Raw genomic sequence first — 16,807 nt, 5'->3', positions numbered from 1 at the left:
ACCACTAGTCATCATATACATAGATACACCACTAGTCAACATATACATAGATACACCACTAGTCATCATATACATAGCTATACCACTAGTCATCATATACATAGATACACCACTAGTCAACACAGATAGCTATACCACTAGTCATCATATAGATAGATACACCACTAGTCAACATATAGATAGATACACCACTAGTCAACATATAGATAGATACACCACTAGTCAACATAGAGATAGATACACCACTAGTCAACATATAGACAGATACACCACTAGTCAACATATAGATAGATACACCACTAGTCAACATATACATAGCTGTACCACTAGTCAACATATACATAGATACACCACTAGTCATCATATACATAGATACACCACTAGTCATCATATAGATAGATACACCAGATGCACCACTAGTCAACATACAGATAGATACACCACTAGTCATCATATACATAGCTATACCACTAGTCATCATATACATAGATACACCAGATGCACCACTAGTCAACATACAGATAGATACACCACTAGTCATCATATACATAGCTATACCACTAGTCATCATATACATAGATACACCACTAGTCAACACAGATAGCTATACCACTAGTCATCATATAGATAGATACACCACTAGTCAACATATAGATAGATACATCACTAGTCAACATATAGATAGATACACCACTAGTCAACATATAGATAGATACACCACTAGTCAACATATAGATAGATACACCACTAGTCAACATATAGCTAGATACACCACTAGTCAACATATACATAGATACACCACTAGTCATCATATACATAGATACACCAGATACACCACTAGTCATCATATAGATAGATACACCACTAGTCAACATATAGATAGATACACCACTAGTCAACACAGATAGCTATACCACTAGTCATCATATACATAGATACACCACTAGTCAACACAGATAGCTATACCACTAGTCATCATATACATAGATACACCACTAGTCAACATATAGATAGATACACCACTAGTCAACATATAGATAGATACACCACCAGTCAACATATACATAGATTCACCACTAGTCAACATAGAGATAGATACACCACTAGTCAACATATAGCTAGATACACCACTAGTCAACATATGCATAGCTATACCACTAGTCATCATATAGATAGATACACCACTAGTCAACATAGAGATAGATACAGCACTAGTCAACATATACATAGCTATACCACTAGTCATCATATAGATAGATACACCACTAGTCAACATATAGATAGATCCACCACTAGTCAACATATAGATAGATACACCACCAGTCAACATATACATAGATTCACCACTAGTCAACATAGAGATAGATACACCACTAGTCAACATATGCAAAGCTATACCACTAGTCATCATATAGATAGATACACCACTAGTCAACATAGAGATAGATACACCACTAGTCAACATATACATAGCTATACCACTAGTCATCATATAGATAGATACACCACTAGTCATCATATACATAGATACACCACTAGTCAACATATACATAGATACACCACTAGTCATCATATACATAGCTATACCACTAGTCAACATATAGATAGATACACCACTAGTCATCATATACATAGCTATACCACTAGTCAACATAGAGATAGATACACCACTAGTCATCATATAGATAGATACACCACTAGTCAACATATAGATAGATACACCACTAGTCAACATATACATAGATACACCACTAGTCAACATATACATAGATACACCACTAGTCAACATATAGATAGATACACCACTAGTCATCATATACATAGATACACCACTAGTCATCATATACATAGCTATACCACTAGTCAACACAGATAGCTATACCACTAGTCAACATATAGATAGATACACCACTAGTCAACATATAGATAGATACACCACTAGTCAACATATAGATAGATACACCACTAGTCAACATATAGATAGATACACCACTAGTCAACATAGAGATAGATACACCACTAGTCAACATATAGATAGATACACCACTAGTCAACATATATATAGATACACCACTAGTCAACATATAGATAGATACACCACTAGTCAACATATAGATAGATACACCACTAGTCAACATAGAGATAGATACACCACTAGTCAACATATACATAGCTATACCACTAGTCAACATATAGATAGATACACCACTAGTCATCATATTCATAGATACACCACTAGTCAACATATACATAGATACACCACTAGTCATCATATACATAGCTATACCACTATTCATCATATACATAGATACACCACTAGTCAACATATAGATAGATACACCACTAGTCAACATATAGATAGATACACTACTAGTCAACATATACATAGATACACCACTAGTCAACATATACATAGATACACCACTAGTCATCATATAGATAGATACACCACTAGTCATCATATAGATAGATACACCACTAGTCAACATATAGATAGATACACCACTAGTCAACATATAGATAGATACACCACTAGTCAACATATACATAGATACACCACTAGTCAACATATACATAGATACACCACTAGTCATCATATAGATAGATACACCACTAGTCATCATATAGATAGATACACCACTTGTCAACATATATATAGATACACCACTAGTCATCATATACATAGATACACCACTAGTCAACATATAGATAGATACACCACTAGTCAACATATACATAGCTGTACCACTAGTCAACATATAGATAGATACACCACTAGTCAACCTAGAGATAGATACACCACTAGTCAACATAGAGATAGATACACCACTAGTCATCATATACATAGATACACCACTAGTCAACTTATAGATAGATACACCACTAGTCAACATATAGATAGATACACCACTAGTCAACATATACATAGATACACCACTAGTCAACATATACATAGATACACCACTAGTCATCATATAGATAGATACACCACTAGTCAACATATACATAGATACACCACTAGTCAACATATAGATAGATACACCACTAGTCATCATACATGCTCTTTCCATGACATAGACTGACCAGGTGAATCCAGGTGAAAGCTATGATCCCTTGTTGATATCAGTTGTTAAATCCACTTCAATCAGTGTAGATGAGGAGAGGAGGGGAGGAGACAGGTTTACGAAGGAATTTTAAGCCTTGAGACAATTGAGACATGGATTGTGTATGTGTGCCATTCAGAGGGTGAATGGACAAGACAAAAGATTGAAGTATGGTAGTACAGGGTATGGTAGTAGGTGACAGTTGCACCGGTTTGAGCGTGTCAACAACTGCAACTCCGCTGGGTTTTTCAAGCTCAATAGTTTGTGTATCTAGAATGGTCCACCACCCAAAGAACATCCAGCCAACTTGACACAACTGTGGGAAGCATTGGAGTCAACATGGGCCAGCATCCCTGTGGAATGCTTTTGACACCTTTTAGAGTCCGTGCCCCGACGAATTGAGGCTGTTCTGAGGGCACAAGGGGGTGCAACTCAATATTAGATATGTTCCTAATCTTTTGTCCACTCAGTGTATATTATTAGCTGTTTTATCTTATACAACTCACACAGCTTTCTATCTAACTGCTTTCTGAGTTTGAACGTAAAGATAATATTCAACAGTCTAATAACCATTTAATGAAGCTTTCAGTGCTTGTTGAACTGTCACAGAGCAATGGACACCACCCTCCTCTAATCTCTCCCTCCATCCCCCTCCATCTCTCCCTCCTTTCCCCTCTCCAGGCTCCTCTATCTACGGCCGTGTGATGGTGGACCCAGTCCAGAACCTGGGTGACTCCTTCTCCTGCAGTATAGAGAAGGTGTTCCTGTGTACAGGAGCTGACGGTTACGTCCCCAAGTACAACCCCACCAACAAGGAGTATGGCTGCCTGGCCGACGCTCCTTCACTGCTCTACAGATTCAAGATCCTGGTGCGTACGGCAATCACTTAACACATGATGCCTCCACTCAGGGGGAAATTCCTCTGGAGTTTTGTTATGGTCACTTTGAATGCAGTTTGGTCAGTTTTGCTATATTTATTAATTCATTCATTCACAAGTAATTTCTTGCTTCAACCATCTACAACCATTTGTGTTCTTGACATCTCAGTACATGAGCCATGCTGCTGTTAGGCTGTTGAAATACATTTTACATTTTAGTCATTTAGCAGATGATCTTATCCAGAGCGACTTACAGGAGATTTTATGGTTAAGTGCTCGAGGGCACGTCGACAGATTTTTCACCTAGTCGGCCAGGGTACTCCAATCACTTACCTTTTGATTACTGGCCCAATGCTCTTAACCGCTAAGCTACCTACCTCTAATCCATAGACATTATATACAATATTTCAAAGTTAGGTTCTATCTCTAATTACTTCAGTGGTCTAACCTGTGTGTGTTTTCCTCCTCAGGACAAGGCTCAGCCAGAGACCCAGGCCACAGCGTTTGGAGATGTGCTGTTTGATGCCACTCTGGCCCTGGACACTCCTGGAGGCCTGCCTCTGGTCAGACAGCCTGGTTCAGACGGATTCGCCCTGTCCTCCTCGCCTCTCTTCCAGGTCAGCTAACACACGCACGCACACACACAGAGAGGCTCTCTTTGACTCTATTCATACCTAATATGATCTGTAAACTGGATACCAATGGGAAAATAGTCCCTGTATGGTTGAATTAAATCTGGTTTCTGAAATCTGAGTTTGAAAAACACAAGAATTTGAAAGACTTCTATTGTTAGAAATCACACACTGAAAGGTATAGGCCAAAGTCTTTATCACAAACCTCACGCTCCACTGTGTCTGGATGTTCCAGGTGGCTGCAGGTCGGGAGTGGTTCATCCACACCATCTACACCGTCCGCTCCCGAGACAACGCCAACCGTGGCATCGGCAAGCGCAGCCTGGAGTACCACCACAGCCTGTCCTCTGTGGCAGACCCTCAGCCCGACCTCCACCCCTCCTCCCTGGGTCGCTACCGTCGTGCCGCCCCTGCTCCGGACCTGGCCCAGGACATTGGCACCGACAACAACCGGGGAACCAACATCCAGCACATCGCTCTGGACCGCACGGACCGCCTGGTGGTGAGCCAGCGCCAGCCATGGGGTGGACGTGACCGGGCTGGGTCGGACCGCGACTCACCCTTCCTGGAGCGCCCCCTCCTGGAGAGCTCCGGCAGGGAGCCTGTGGACACCTCCACCCTGCCCACACTGGTAGGCCTGGCAGGGTTGATCCTTCTCACCTGCCTGGTGGCCATGGTGGTTATTCTGCTGGTGCGGCGCAAGAGGAAGAACCAGAAGAAGAGCCAGTTCCCTCCCTACTCCACCTCGTCGTGCTCGGCCTACAGCGGAGGGAGTGGCAACAGCAGAGAGGGCATGATGGGTACTGGGCACTGCAGCTTGGACAGCTCCGAGGTCTAGGCTCAAGACTAGAGACAGCCCTCCTACCAACACCATCCCGTCCCTGTGGCCTTCTGATAAGACATTGACAGTTGTCAACAGTTCCACCCTTTATCACTGCGGTGCCGTCTAATGGCTCTATCCAATCCTTACCACTGAAGCGTTATAGATTGCGTGACAGAAATGTGAAGGTCATTTCCGATTGAGCCGACATATGCAGTGTTTACCGTGAATACAGTCTCCGCTAACTCGGGAACACTGGCTTTAAATTTCAATCGCGCTGTAACACTGAACTTCAGCAATACGGATTGAATAGAGCCCTAACCCTGCCTTCTGCTAGCACTGAAGACAGCACAGCCAATTCTTGGGACAGTTGATGTCAGTTGATGTGTGTTGTGGGCCTATAACCAGAGTATGAATGCATGCATGGCTGGCCAAGCCTGGAGAGAAAGTCATGTGAGGATCCATGAACCCTCAATGAAGTGTTTTCACCCCTTTTCCTGTGGTATTCCTACTGTATTTAACATGGGTTTTAGTCCCCCTCAACAACAGGTGTGCTTTAGTTCATGTGTCAAATATTAGGAGTCCCCAAGGGCTGATGTTGTGGAGAATACCCCTTCCAACTATGCGAACTGCCATAGCTGAACATCCCAATTAAATCTTAAAACAGTAATGGCATCTCCAGAAGGTAAAAGCAACAAAATGTCCCCTTTGATAGTGCAAAGCAGCTTTGAGACTATTCTGTCCTGTTTTTCTTAAGAGAACTAGCCTACCATGGTATTTTTGTTGTCGGTCGTTCAATCCATGTTAACTAATATGTTTTTTTGAGCGCGAGATAGAGAGCCGAGTGGATCGAATGTTGTGTCGGTCCAGTCGATGCTGGCTGTATCAAATGTGGTAAATTTGTGTCTTTTCCAATATTGATTGATGCAGTGCTATGCTTTACAAAGCCCTCAGTAGTCAGCAGGTGTGCCCACTGCAGCAGAGCATAGACATGGTGCTATTCAATGGGATTGTGATGTTGTCCATTCAAGTGCGTAAACTATTCATTCAGAATGTTTTTATACATTTTTGTTTCGGTGCGGTTTAAAAAAAAATCACGTGTATGTGCATATTATTAACTCTTATAAGTCTGTACATACCTGCATGTATAGGATGTTCAAAGCCAAAACAGGGCAATGCAAACAAAAAGGTGTTAATTACTAAACCCTGGTGCAACTTGAAAAATATGGAAACCCCACATTTGATGCTGTTTATCAACTGAAGAATGTGACTATCTTGATCTTATGCAAGTGACAGTATAAGTTAATAGGTGCCAATTAGTTAAGGTATAGAAATTTGTCTCCGACCAATTTAGATCAAATTGGTGACTTATCAATTTTGTGATAATTTCAATCAATTGTTTGATGTACTCCAACTTTAACTGCCAAATACAAATGTACTTTTCTGAATGATTTTGGTCCTAGTCTTCACTCAGACTGCTTGTGAACGTCCACTGCCCTTTGTGTGAAAAGCTTTGCACAGATATTCAACATAAGTATATATTTTTCCCATAAGAATAGACTTATTTTAAAAAAGGGGTAATTTATTAGTGACACGTTCCAAAAATACATTTTCTACAATGTAGGTCGGTAACATAACAGAGTGGGAGTGGGGATACATACAGGTATCGGTACAATCAATGGAATATGATAACATAACCAACAGGCATAAATACATTTCTCGTCACCTCAAGTACTAGTAAAAAAGGGTAGAAAAGTAAAACGAACAAAAAAAATATTCAACTAAATCAGCGCAGCTGCAGTATGTCAGTTAGTCCCTACTAGCAGGCCTGTGAATAGAAGGAATACTATAGGGAAAGGGGGATACCTAGTCAGTTGTATAACTGAAATGTGTCTTCCGCATTTAACCCAACCCCTCTGAATCAGAGAGGTGCGGGGGGCTGCCTTAAATCCACACTAAGAACCCAGGTTCCCTCCTGGAATCTTCTAGATAGAACGACACGCTATAGTGAAGAAAAGTTCAGTCCTCTTGGGTTTTATACAGTAAATCATCATCATGTATCACCACGGTAACCCGTACAAAACAAACAGACACTACGGCTACTATGCTGCTGCCTGCCGCTGCCCTCATTCTGACCATCACCACCTCACAGCTTTAGCTTTTTCCTGCGGCCTCCTCGCTGGTCTGGGGTCCCTTCTCCCTTACGCTTCTGAGCCTGAGGAAGTGTGGGATGAAGAGGAAGACAGAAAAGGAGTGTCAGCTCAAATAATCATTAAAAAATAAAAAAATAAATCGGCACTTCATAGAATAACGTCTGCTTACAATGGTATATTGGTTTAGACAGGACTATATAGTGGAAAAGAGCATTGTGTGATATTGTTAGTGTCGTGTGTGTCTTCCTGGACAATGCACAGAGATAGAGGACTGCATGACCAGAGAGTTCAGTGATGGGCAGGAAGTGGAGCGTTGTGATCTTACAGAAGACTGACTCCGTGGTCCTTTCTTCTTCTTCTCCGCCTTCTCTCTCTCCTCCAGCTCCATGTTCTCTCGTTCAATCAGGGTGATCAGGGTGTTGCATCGCCTCTGGAGCTCCTACACACAAACACACGCATTAGTATACAACCACAACTCTTGAAATGTAGAATGTTTTGAATGAATGGTTATCATGTTACTGAAGAAGTAAAGACACATTTCCACCTTCAGGTTGTACTCTATTGATTCTACAACAAAGGTGTACTTAATTCCACTGTCGGCCCGGGGCCACTCCACTCACCATGGCGGTCCTGGACTTGAGGAACCAGTCGAAGCGGAACTGGGGCGAGTTGCGGATGCACTGGCGCAGCTCGTCGTAGACCGACTCCTTTTCGAAGCCCAGCTTGTGCAGCATGCAAATGAGGAAGCGGTCCTCCTCCTCTGTGTAGTTCTTCCCCTTGTTGGTGCCGTACGAGATCCTCAACTGGTGGAACGGCGCCTTGTAGCGACCAATCTACAACGAGGGAGAGAAAAGATGTCCTTCAGGGTCTATGGTAAGCCTCTGGTAGTAATGATCAGACACCAGCTCCTGACACATTCCTTCAGAAGGGTTGGGAGTGCCCAGACGTTTTCACAACTGTATCGAGCATCTGATCAAAATAAAAGGTCTTGGCTCCCCAATGTTGTTCATGATGACCTCACTGAAATGGCTTACCTTTGTGTCCAGTGCTTTCTTGATGCTGATCCTCCTCTGGATGCGGGCCTCTCCTCTCTCGATCTGAGCCATGATCTTCTCAATGTCCTGCAGCTCGTTGCAGCGCTCCCAGAACACAGCTGTGTGTGTACACACATACACACGTTTAGATCATAATAAGCTAGATCTCTGTCATACACTTGGGAGTAATGTCCACTAGCTATATAAGAAGTAGATTCAGATACATTTCTGCAAAAAAAAAAAAAAAAAAGGAAAATGTTTTTTTTTCTTACCGGAATATTCCATGACTTCCTCTGGGGTTTTGCCCTCCACCTCTCTGGCGATGTTCTCGATGTCATCTCTCCCCCACTTCTCATTGGCTTTGATGAACTGGTTAAAGTCACGCTTGTTCCAGATGGTGAAGCCCTGTGCAGAGATCGATGACAGTTTGTAACGACACTAGCCACAAATGCTAACATTTGTCTCTACTTTGTAGTTGAAGCCATTAAAGAGTATCTCAACTGAACTATATGTAGTTCTATAAGTATGACATGGAGTAGGGCACTATGATGAATGTCTAGAGTGTTTAAGTTGGAGGTCTTGTTTCAGCCAATTACCTGCGAGAGGAGGTTCTCCTTCTCCTCCAGCTCCTCCTCTGATAGGCCCTCGGCCTCGTCAATCTTGGCCTGCTCCTCCTTCTGGTGCTGAGCCGCGTTGGGCAGTTCTGGGTTACGAGGAACCTGGAGAGAAAATGTATATCACATATACACTTAAACACTCAACAGATACATCCCATTCTAAACTAAACCGACTGTTGGTTTGAAACTGCAAAATGGCCACCGTCTGATGGAACATTATCATACTGACGGCATCATAATTGACCACAGAGGAGGCTGGTGACGGGAGGACGACTCAAGCACATATATACCATTCCAGCCATTACTATGAGCCCAGCCCATCCCATTTTAAGTGGCGCCTGCCATCACCGATGTACCACCAGTTACACTAGTAACAGTACATGTTGTATACCTTGTAGCCGATAGTCTTCCTGTAGAATAGGATCTCTTTCTCCAGCAGTTCAAACAGCCTTGGGGGGAAGAACTGGAAGTCCTGCACATTGGGCTGCTTAGGTGGACGAGGAGCCTGGAAGAGGAGAACAGCAGTTTAAGTCATGGAGAAAGATGGTCTGGAAGAGGAGAACAGGAGTTTAAGTCATGGAGAAAGATGGTCTGGAAGAGGAGGACAGGAGTTTAAGTCATGGAGAAAGATGGTCTGGAAGAGGAGGACAGGAGTTTAAGTCATGGAGAAAGATGGTCTGGAAGAGGAGGACAGGAGTTTAAGTCATGGAGAAAGATGGTCTGGAAGAGGAGGACAGGAGTTTAAGTCATGGAGAAAGATGGTCTGGAAGAGGAGGACAGGAGTTTAAGTCATGGAGAAAGATGGTCTGGAACAGGAGAACAGGAGTTTAAGTCATGGAGAAAGATGGTCTGGAACAGGAGGACAGGAGTTTAAGTCATGGAGAAAGATGGTCTGGAAGAGGAGGACAGGAGTTTTAGTCATGGAGAAAGATGGTCTGATTCATTCCACACAGCTATCCCAGTGGCGTGAGTATACATAGCCAGAGGCCGGCGGTAGCGAGGCTTACCTTGGGTGCTTTGGGCTCGCTGACACGCAGGGCCTCTCTGAAGTAGGCATCCACGGCGTAGTTGGCCTTCCTCTCTCTCTTGGGTGGCTCGATCCAGTTGGTGACCACCTTCTTCTTCTCCCTGTAGTCCTCTCCTTCGAAGGTGTACACACTGTTGTCGGACTCCATGGTGAAGTTCCTCAGGGAGCTCTCGCCCATGGTGTTCATCTTCTCCTTCAACTCCATGGTCTGTCAGATACAAACACACAGCAAGGCGTTAGCATCTAGCAACACATTGCTAATGTGTTGGCCTCTAGATATCAACCCACATATAGCAATGCTAATGCTATCACATATTATATAAATGATCTGAGTGCAGATAAATGCTAACGCTAGGCCCAATGCTAGCGCTAGGCCTTTGTCCGTCTGTGTTCTGACCTTCTTCTCGCCTCGCTCCAGGATCTCGTCGATGTCATCGTCGGTGATGTCGCTCTCCTTGGAGGCGAAGACGTGCGTGGCGCCGTGCCGGATGATAGACAGCATCTCGTCCTTCCCCAGCTTGTTGGCGTTGGGATCCACTAGCCTTCCTGCAGAACAGACACAGTAGACACAGACAAGTCAGTCAGTTGCATTACCAAGACATTTACTTCAATAGTGTAGGTTTGAAACTGGGAAGAGGAGATCCAAAATGTCCACCGGTGCAGTACCTTGCTGGATGACAATGGAGTCCAGTTGGAGCTTCATCTCGGCCCGCTCCACGATCCTCTCCTCTACTGTGTTTTCCGTGATGAAACGGAACACGCGGACCTGCTTCTTTTGACCAATCCTGTGAGCTCGGTCCTGAGAAGAAAAGTTAAATGAACCAATCAGGTAAGTGTCTAACAGTAAGCAGGTAGAAGCATCTTGATAAATTAAGTTACTGGTGAGAGATTCTATTGAATGTAAGCTCACTTGTTGTGATATGATTCAAACTAGAGGGAAATTGACCATGTTAAATCCGTAGGGCAAATTCTAATTAAAGTAATAGTAAAATGTCATATAAAAGACTGATTAATTAGTCCACTAACGTGGGTCAATGAGAGGTACTGACCATGGCCTGCAGGTCGACCTGAGGGTTCCAGTCTGAGTCGTAGAGGATGACCACGTCAGCTGTGGCCAGGTTAATACCCAGCCCTCCGGCCCTGGTGCTCAACATGAAGATGAACTTAGGGCTGTTCTCCTCATTGTACGCGTTGATGGAGATCTAGAGGAACAAGGGAACATGGGAAATGTAGTGTTAAATGAAGCGTGCTAAAACTGCAACGAGTTCAATTATTTGTATTTACAAGCCATTTATTAGCCTGGTCCCTGTGTGTGCTGCCCTGCCAGCTCCTATGGTCAATGTCACACCAAGGCAGCACAAACAGATCTGGGAACCAGGGTAATAATCCACTGCCGTTAATGAGATCCAGGAGTGGGAGTCATAGTCGTACCTGTCTCTCCTCGTGGGGCGTCTGTCCGTCCAGGCGACAATAGCCGAAGTTGCGCCACATGCAGTAGTCCTCCAAGATGTCCAGCATCCTGGTCATCTGGCTGAAGATCAGCACACGGGAGCCTGGGAGAGGGAGGGGAGTTCAAAATGGCCACCAATCACTCATCCACCATGCCTACATTGCTGCAACTTTAGCATAGTAGTTTGAATCACAAAAAGTCTGAAATAGCCTTTACACTACACTGTCTCCATATCAACTTTAGAGTTGAAAGGGCCACAGAGCCATCAAACAGGCCATAAAAATACAAATTTTGTAACTGATCTTAGAGGGGAGCCTTTTGTCCACCCACCCTGAGCCTTCATCTTGGGTAGCAGCTTGTCAAGGACGGCCATCTTGCCGCTGTTGACGGCCAGGTGCAGGTCGGTGGTGTAAGGCGGGCCGGGCTCGGCCCCGTCAAACAGGTACGGGTGGTTGCAGCACTTCCTCAGCTGCATCAAGACGTTGAGCAGACGCATCTTGTCCATCTTCCCTGCAGAGTTCAGGATGTCTATGTCCTTCATCAGGATCTTGGTGTACCTGAGGAGAGACGGGACAGTGTTTTCAATACACAGTGTATAGGGTTGAAGAATTTGTTTGGCAGGGAAAGGGCACACGTTGACTGTGTGTGGGCTACTCACCATTCTCTCTGCATCTTACTCAGCCCCACGTACATCTTGATCTCTTTCTTAGGCAGCAGAGACTTCTCCACCTCATTTTTGATACGACGCAGCAGGAAAGGACGCAGTACCTACACACACACGCACACACACACACAGAGAGAGAAAAACCAATGAATGGTAACACTATTTGATAAAAACGTACATGGTTACATGTTTAGTTCATTAGGATCCCCATTAGCTGTTGAACATGCAGCAGCTACTCTTCCTGGGTCCACAAAAAAACAGTTATAGACAAGAACAACATAAGATGTTATTACATTAAAATTGAAAGTAACACATTGTCAAGGCACCAAGAGACAAAAATACTATTTACTCACTATTCATATATACACAGTACATATTCACGTATACAGTACCGTTAAATGTAAGGAAGTGTTTCAGATACTTACAGTGTGAAGACGTTCCACCAACTTCTGATCCCCCAGGCAGTTGTTGGTGTCAAACCACGAGTCAAAGTCCTTAGAGAGAAAAATAAAAAGTTACATCAATCCATATTTTCGGGGCCCTTTAAATAAGTGAAAAATAGAGAATATTGTTATTTTCACTAAGTGTTACTAAGCGTTATTCCTAAACTGTAGTATTAGTAGAGGGTAATTGTCTGTGTGTTCAACATCTTGTTCCCCTCAGGTACATTAAACCTCATCCTATTTTATCTGCCTCTTACCTCTGAGGAGTTGAAGACGTCTGGCAGCAGGAAGTTCAGCAGGGCCCAGAGCTCGTGGAGGTTGTTCTGCAGCGGGGTGCCGGTTAGCAGCAGACGGTTGGTGGTCTTGAATTCACGCACTATCTCAGACAGCTACAGCACAAACATACACAGGTAAGACAAACCATCTAAGAGTCTTTTGTGAGTTGAGCCCATTGATGTTTTGTTAGTGTATATACACATTTTAAATCACATATTTACATTTGATCAAATATGTATACAGTGTGTGTGCGTGTCAACTTTAGAAGCTCCCTAACCTTTGACTTCTCGTTCTTGATCCTGTGGGCCTCGTCGATGACCAGGTACCTCCAGTTAAACTTCTTGAACACGGCCTTCTCTATGATGAGCATCTCGTAAGAGGTGACACACACATCCCACTCCCCTGGCAGCAGCACATCTCTGATCAGGGCATTCTGGGGGGGGGGGGGGGGAAAGAGGGTGAAGATACAGGGTTATAGGTGGGGCACAAGCCCAAAGCCCCAGCAACATCACCAGTCTAACGCGCTGCAACTGCTGTAGTACAAGTTATTGAAAAATGACTGACTTGCATTGGATTGCATTATGCAGAATATCCATTAGTAGTCTTACGTCGCAGGAAATCTACGTGTTACGTTTTCATTTGCAGACGGAGATAGACATTAACTGACTATTTCCATGACAACATTTCTTCCCATATGGAACATTGGAAAACACATAAGCCTCAACACTGTCCCACAGTCACCACCCAATGCTTTCCAGTTGATCTACAGCAATCAACATGCCCTGTTCATTTTACATCAGAGAATTCATGTGGTCTGCTGCTGCTCATAGCTCACCCTCTGCTCTCGGTCTCCGATGAGGCAGACTGCTTTGAGGGAGGGGACCCAACGTTTGAACTCGTTCATCCAGTTGTACAGGGTGGACTTGGGCACCAGCACCATGTGGGGTCCGGGGATGCTCCTGTAGTGCTTCATGTACCCCAGCAGAGAGATGGTCTGCAGGGTCTTACCCAAACCCTGAAGGACAACAAGCAAGGTGAGAGTATATATAAAAATAAAAAATTAACTATAATTTGAATACCGATTTTAGCATGAATGGGTCTTTGGATGCTGTTACTGCTGTAGTGCAGGAGTAATCTTCATGAGTATCTCTCTCACACACACAAACAGCTAGTGATCAAGAGATATGCATGTAGAACTATCGGAATACCAAAAAGGTAATATTTTTCACTTTAGTTTGAAACAAGAACCTACCATTTCATCAGCAAGGATCCCGTTGATTCCGTTCTCGTACAGAGAGATGAGCCAGTTCAGACCACGGACCTGGTAGTCTCTCATTGTACCCCCTTTTACAACTGTTGGGAGATAGATACAGCACAACATACTCAGTAGTGCACAAGTTTGACATACTTTCCATTCAAATATGGACTATAGTAGTCCCGGTCAGGACTTTGCTACATTAAAGATGCACTATGCAGAAGCCATTTCCTGGTTGCAAAAATTCTAATAGTTCACCTAATTTCAGTCTGTGACAAAACAAGCAAGTTTAGTATAGAGAATCTTTGTACCATCTAAACCGCTGTGAAATGTATTTTCCATAACTAAAACATTTTGTATTTTCAGGTGTTTGAAGCTGGTGTACAAAACCGAAAGTAAAAGATGCACAACTTAACCATGGATAGCTTAGAAAATGAGTACCTAGAACAGATCTACCGCATCTTAGACTTGCTTTCAATGAGAACGACAGATCTATAACACACATTTCTATGTGAATTTGGTCAGGTCGCCCAAGAAGTTACATATTGTTGCTTTAATAAGTAAAACCATGTGACTGCTTACAGGAGGGAGATTCGTCGAAGCGGGTGCAGACGTTGGTGGTCTTGCTGCTTTCGCTCAGCAGCTCTTCATCCTCTTCCTGCTCTGTGCGACGATGACGGTTACTGTCAAAGAGAGAAAGGGGTACCCGCAATTCATCAGAGACAGCATATCAAATGCCCCACATGTACACCCAATGTACTCCCACGGAAGACTGACGAATCATCGGGTCAAGTTGTTCTGCGTGTTGCGTTGTATACTCACTCTCCGACCGAGAGGAGATTCTGTTTCTCGTCCTTCTTGACACGAGGGCGTCCTGGCTTCATCTTGAGCGGGGAGGTGGGGGTCTTCTGGGCCGCGGGTTGGATGAAATGGGCAAACACCTCTGTCTGCTTCAGTAGGTACTCAAATCTGTTGGTCCGGTCTGATGCCTACAGACAGAAAAGCAGTGAAACTTTGTGAGCAACAAATTACATATTAAAACTGTAAATGAACATCTAGTAGTGTGCCATTACCACTTTCTCCTCATAGGCTGGCGCTGTAGATGAAGAGGGGTCCTCATCTTGGGCATCCTGTCCGGCTTCAGAAGACTCCTCCTTGCTGGCCTCTGACGCATCATCCTTTTCCTGGAAAAGAGGAATGTAACACCACTTTCAAAACAACTGGGAACTCAGAAATCTCAGACTTCCGACCTAAGTGCCTTCAAGACATTGGGGAACTCAAAAAAAACAATCTCCAACTGGGAAAAATATTTTGAAAGGTCATCTAACTCGGAAACTTGGGCATCTTTCTAGACAACAGGGAGGTCCCAGTCAAGTTGTGACATCAGTGATCTTCATGTTCGAAAGTCGGAGTTCTAGGGCAGTTTTTCCCAACCCTGGTCCTCGAGTACCCCCAACAGTACACATTTTTATTGTAACCCTGGACAAGCATACCTGGTTCAACTTGTCAACAAGCCCTCAATGAGTTGAATGAGGTGTGTTTGTCAAGGGGCTACAACAACGAATCTGTTGGGGGTACTCGAGGACCAGGTTCGGGAAAAACTGCCCTAGAACTCCGACTTTCGAACATGAAGATCACTGATGTCACAACTTGACTGGGACCTCCCTGTTGTCTTAATGTGAGATAAGCTGCACTAGTATAAAGAGGATCGAATGCAGCGTCAAACAGATGTAAACAACTGCTACAATTGTATAGAAACCCTTGATGCGTATTAAAATAAAGTGTATTAGCTGTAACGTTAGCTAGCATAGTTAGCTGAGTGTTTATGAAACAGTCTAGCTGCTAGCTCTACTATACAGTACTGCGAAACACACTCTCCGGGAAGATGGGTCGGGGCTGTCGACTAACGTTAGCTAACGACGCAAATGCTAGCTAGCTAAACAACTCGAGCTAGCAAAGACAAAGTTTGAGATGGCTCGATTTGGAAGTCACAAAGGACATATGGTTGATTTTAGCATAATCTAAAACTTGTTGAGACATTTTTTCAAATGATGGGCTCAGAATTTGTATTATTATTATTTTGTTCAGGCTCACCTCCACTCCTCCGGTTTCTTCAAGTTCAACTGCTTGCTCTTCCCGCAGCTCCACGCCGTTTCCAGTCTCGGACATTGCTACCGAATTTCTTCCTCGATTTAAACCGATCGTCTGTTTATTCGATTACTTCGTCCGCCTATAAATGGCAGATATGGTTTTCAAAAACTTTCTTTCAGAAAATACGCTGCTCTAGTCCTACTGTTTATTATGAAAGAGATTGACTGGCTACAAGTGATTCATTCACTAGCTTCCTTTCCCCGCTACCCGCGTTCACAAAGGTTCCGCTTTGTCTCGCGAGACTTTGGTAGCGTGGCTGCGTGTTTCCCCCCCAAAATGCAAAAACGGCACAAATTTACTGAT

General features: G+C 43.7%; 2 protein-coding genes across 2 annotated transcripts in view; one reads left to right on the top strand and one right to left on the bottom strand.

Annotated features, from left to right (window-relative positions):
* LOC106610210 (FRAS1-related extracellular matrix protein 2) overlaps positions 1 to 6,882 on the top strand; it is a 71,100-nt gene extending 64,218 nt beyond the window's left edge. Inside the window, exons 22-24 of the mRNA XM_045716570.2 lie at positions 3,786 to 3,973; positions 4,453 to 4,599; positions 4,850 to 6,882. Coding sequence (XP_045572526.1) covers positions 3,786 to 3,973; positions 4,453 to 4,599; positions 4,850 to 5,452 — 938 coding nt within the window. The 3' untranslated portion in view covers positions 5,453 to 6,882. The remainder of the gene's footprint in view (positions 1 to 3,785; positions 3,974 to 4,452; positions 4,600 to 4,849) is intronic.
* Positions 6,883 to 6,995: 113 nt separating this feature from the next.
* Positions 6,996 to 16,730, bottom strand: LOC106602346 (SWI/SNF-related matrix-associated actin-dependent regulator of chromatin subfamily A member 5). Its single transcript, XM_045716572.2, has 23 exons — positions 16,448 to 16,730; positions 15,427 to 15,537; positions 15,176 to 15,342; positions 14,936 to 15,036; positions 14,351 to 14,451; positions 13,934 to 14,113; positions 13,376 to 13,531; positions 13,080 to 13,211; positions 12,805 to 12,873; positions 12,374 to 12,483; positions 12,046 to 12,272; positions 11,697 to 11,818; positions 11,315 to 11,467; positions 10,932 to 11,064; positions 10,663 to 10,811; positions 10,246 to 10,473; positions 9,630 to 9,743; positions 9,218 to 9,340; positions 8,894 to 9,026; positions 8,622 to 8,740; positions 8,208 to 8,420; positions 7,913 to 8,026; positions 6,996 to 7,649 (listed from the first exon to the last, which is right to left on the bottom strand). The coding sequence occupies exons 1-23, from the start codon at positions 16,520 to 16,522 to the stop codon at positions 7,581 to 7,583; spliced, it is 3,099 nt and encodes a 1,032-aa protein (XP_045572528.2). The 5' UTR covers positions 16,523 to 16,730; the 3' UTR covers positions 6,996 to 7,580.
* Positions 16,731 to 16,807: the final 77 nt, after the last annotated feature.

The sequence above is a fragment of the Salmo salar genome, chromosome 04 (assembly GCF_965601325.2).
Source record: "Salmo salar chromosome 04, fSalSal1, whole genome shotgun sequence".
Classification (NCBI taxonomy): domain Eukaryota; kingdom Metazoa; phylum Chordata; class Actinopteri; order Salmoniformes; family Salmonidae; genus Salmo; species Salmo salar.
The sequence above is the reverse complement of the archived record's forward strand: the minus strand, read 5'-3'. Positions and strand labels throughout refer to the sequence as shown.

What these genes read in the sequence shown, in the direction of transcription:
- LOC106602346 (XM_045716572.2), bottom strand. Translation starts at nt 16,522, where the DNA reads ATGTCCGAGACTGGAAACGGCGTGGAGCTGCGGGAAGAGCAAGCAGTT. An exon ending in GCGAGCCCAAAGCACCCAAG is followed by an intron (nt 9,744 to 10,245) that starts GTAAGCCTCGCT and finishes CTCCTCTTCCAG; the next exon opens with GCTCCTCGTCCACCTAAGCA. An exon ending in AGGAGAACCTCCTCTCGCAG is followed by an intron (nt 9,027 to 9,217) that starts GTAATTGGCTGA and finishes ATCTCTGCACAG; the next exon opens with GGCTTCACCATCTGGAACAA.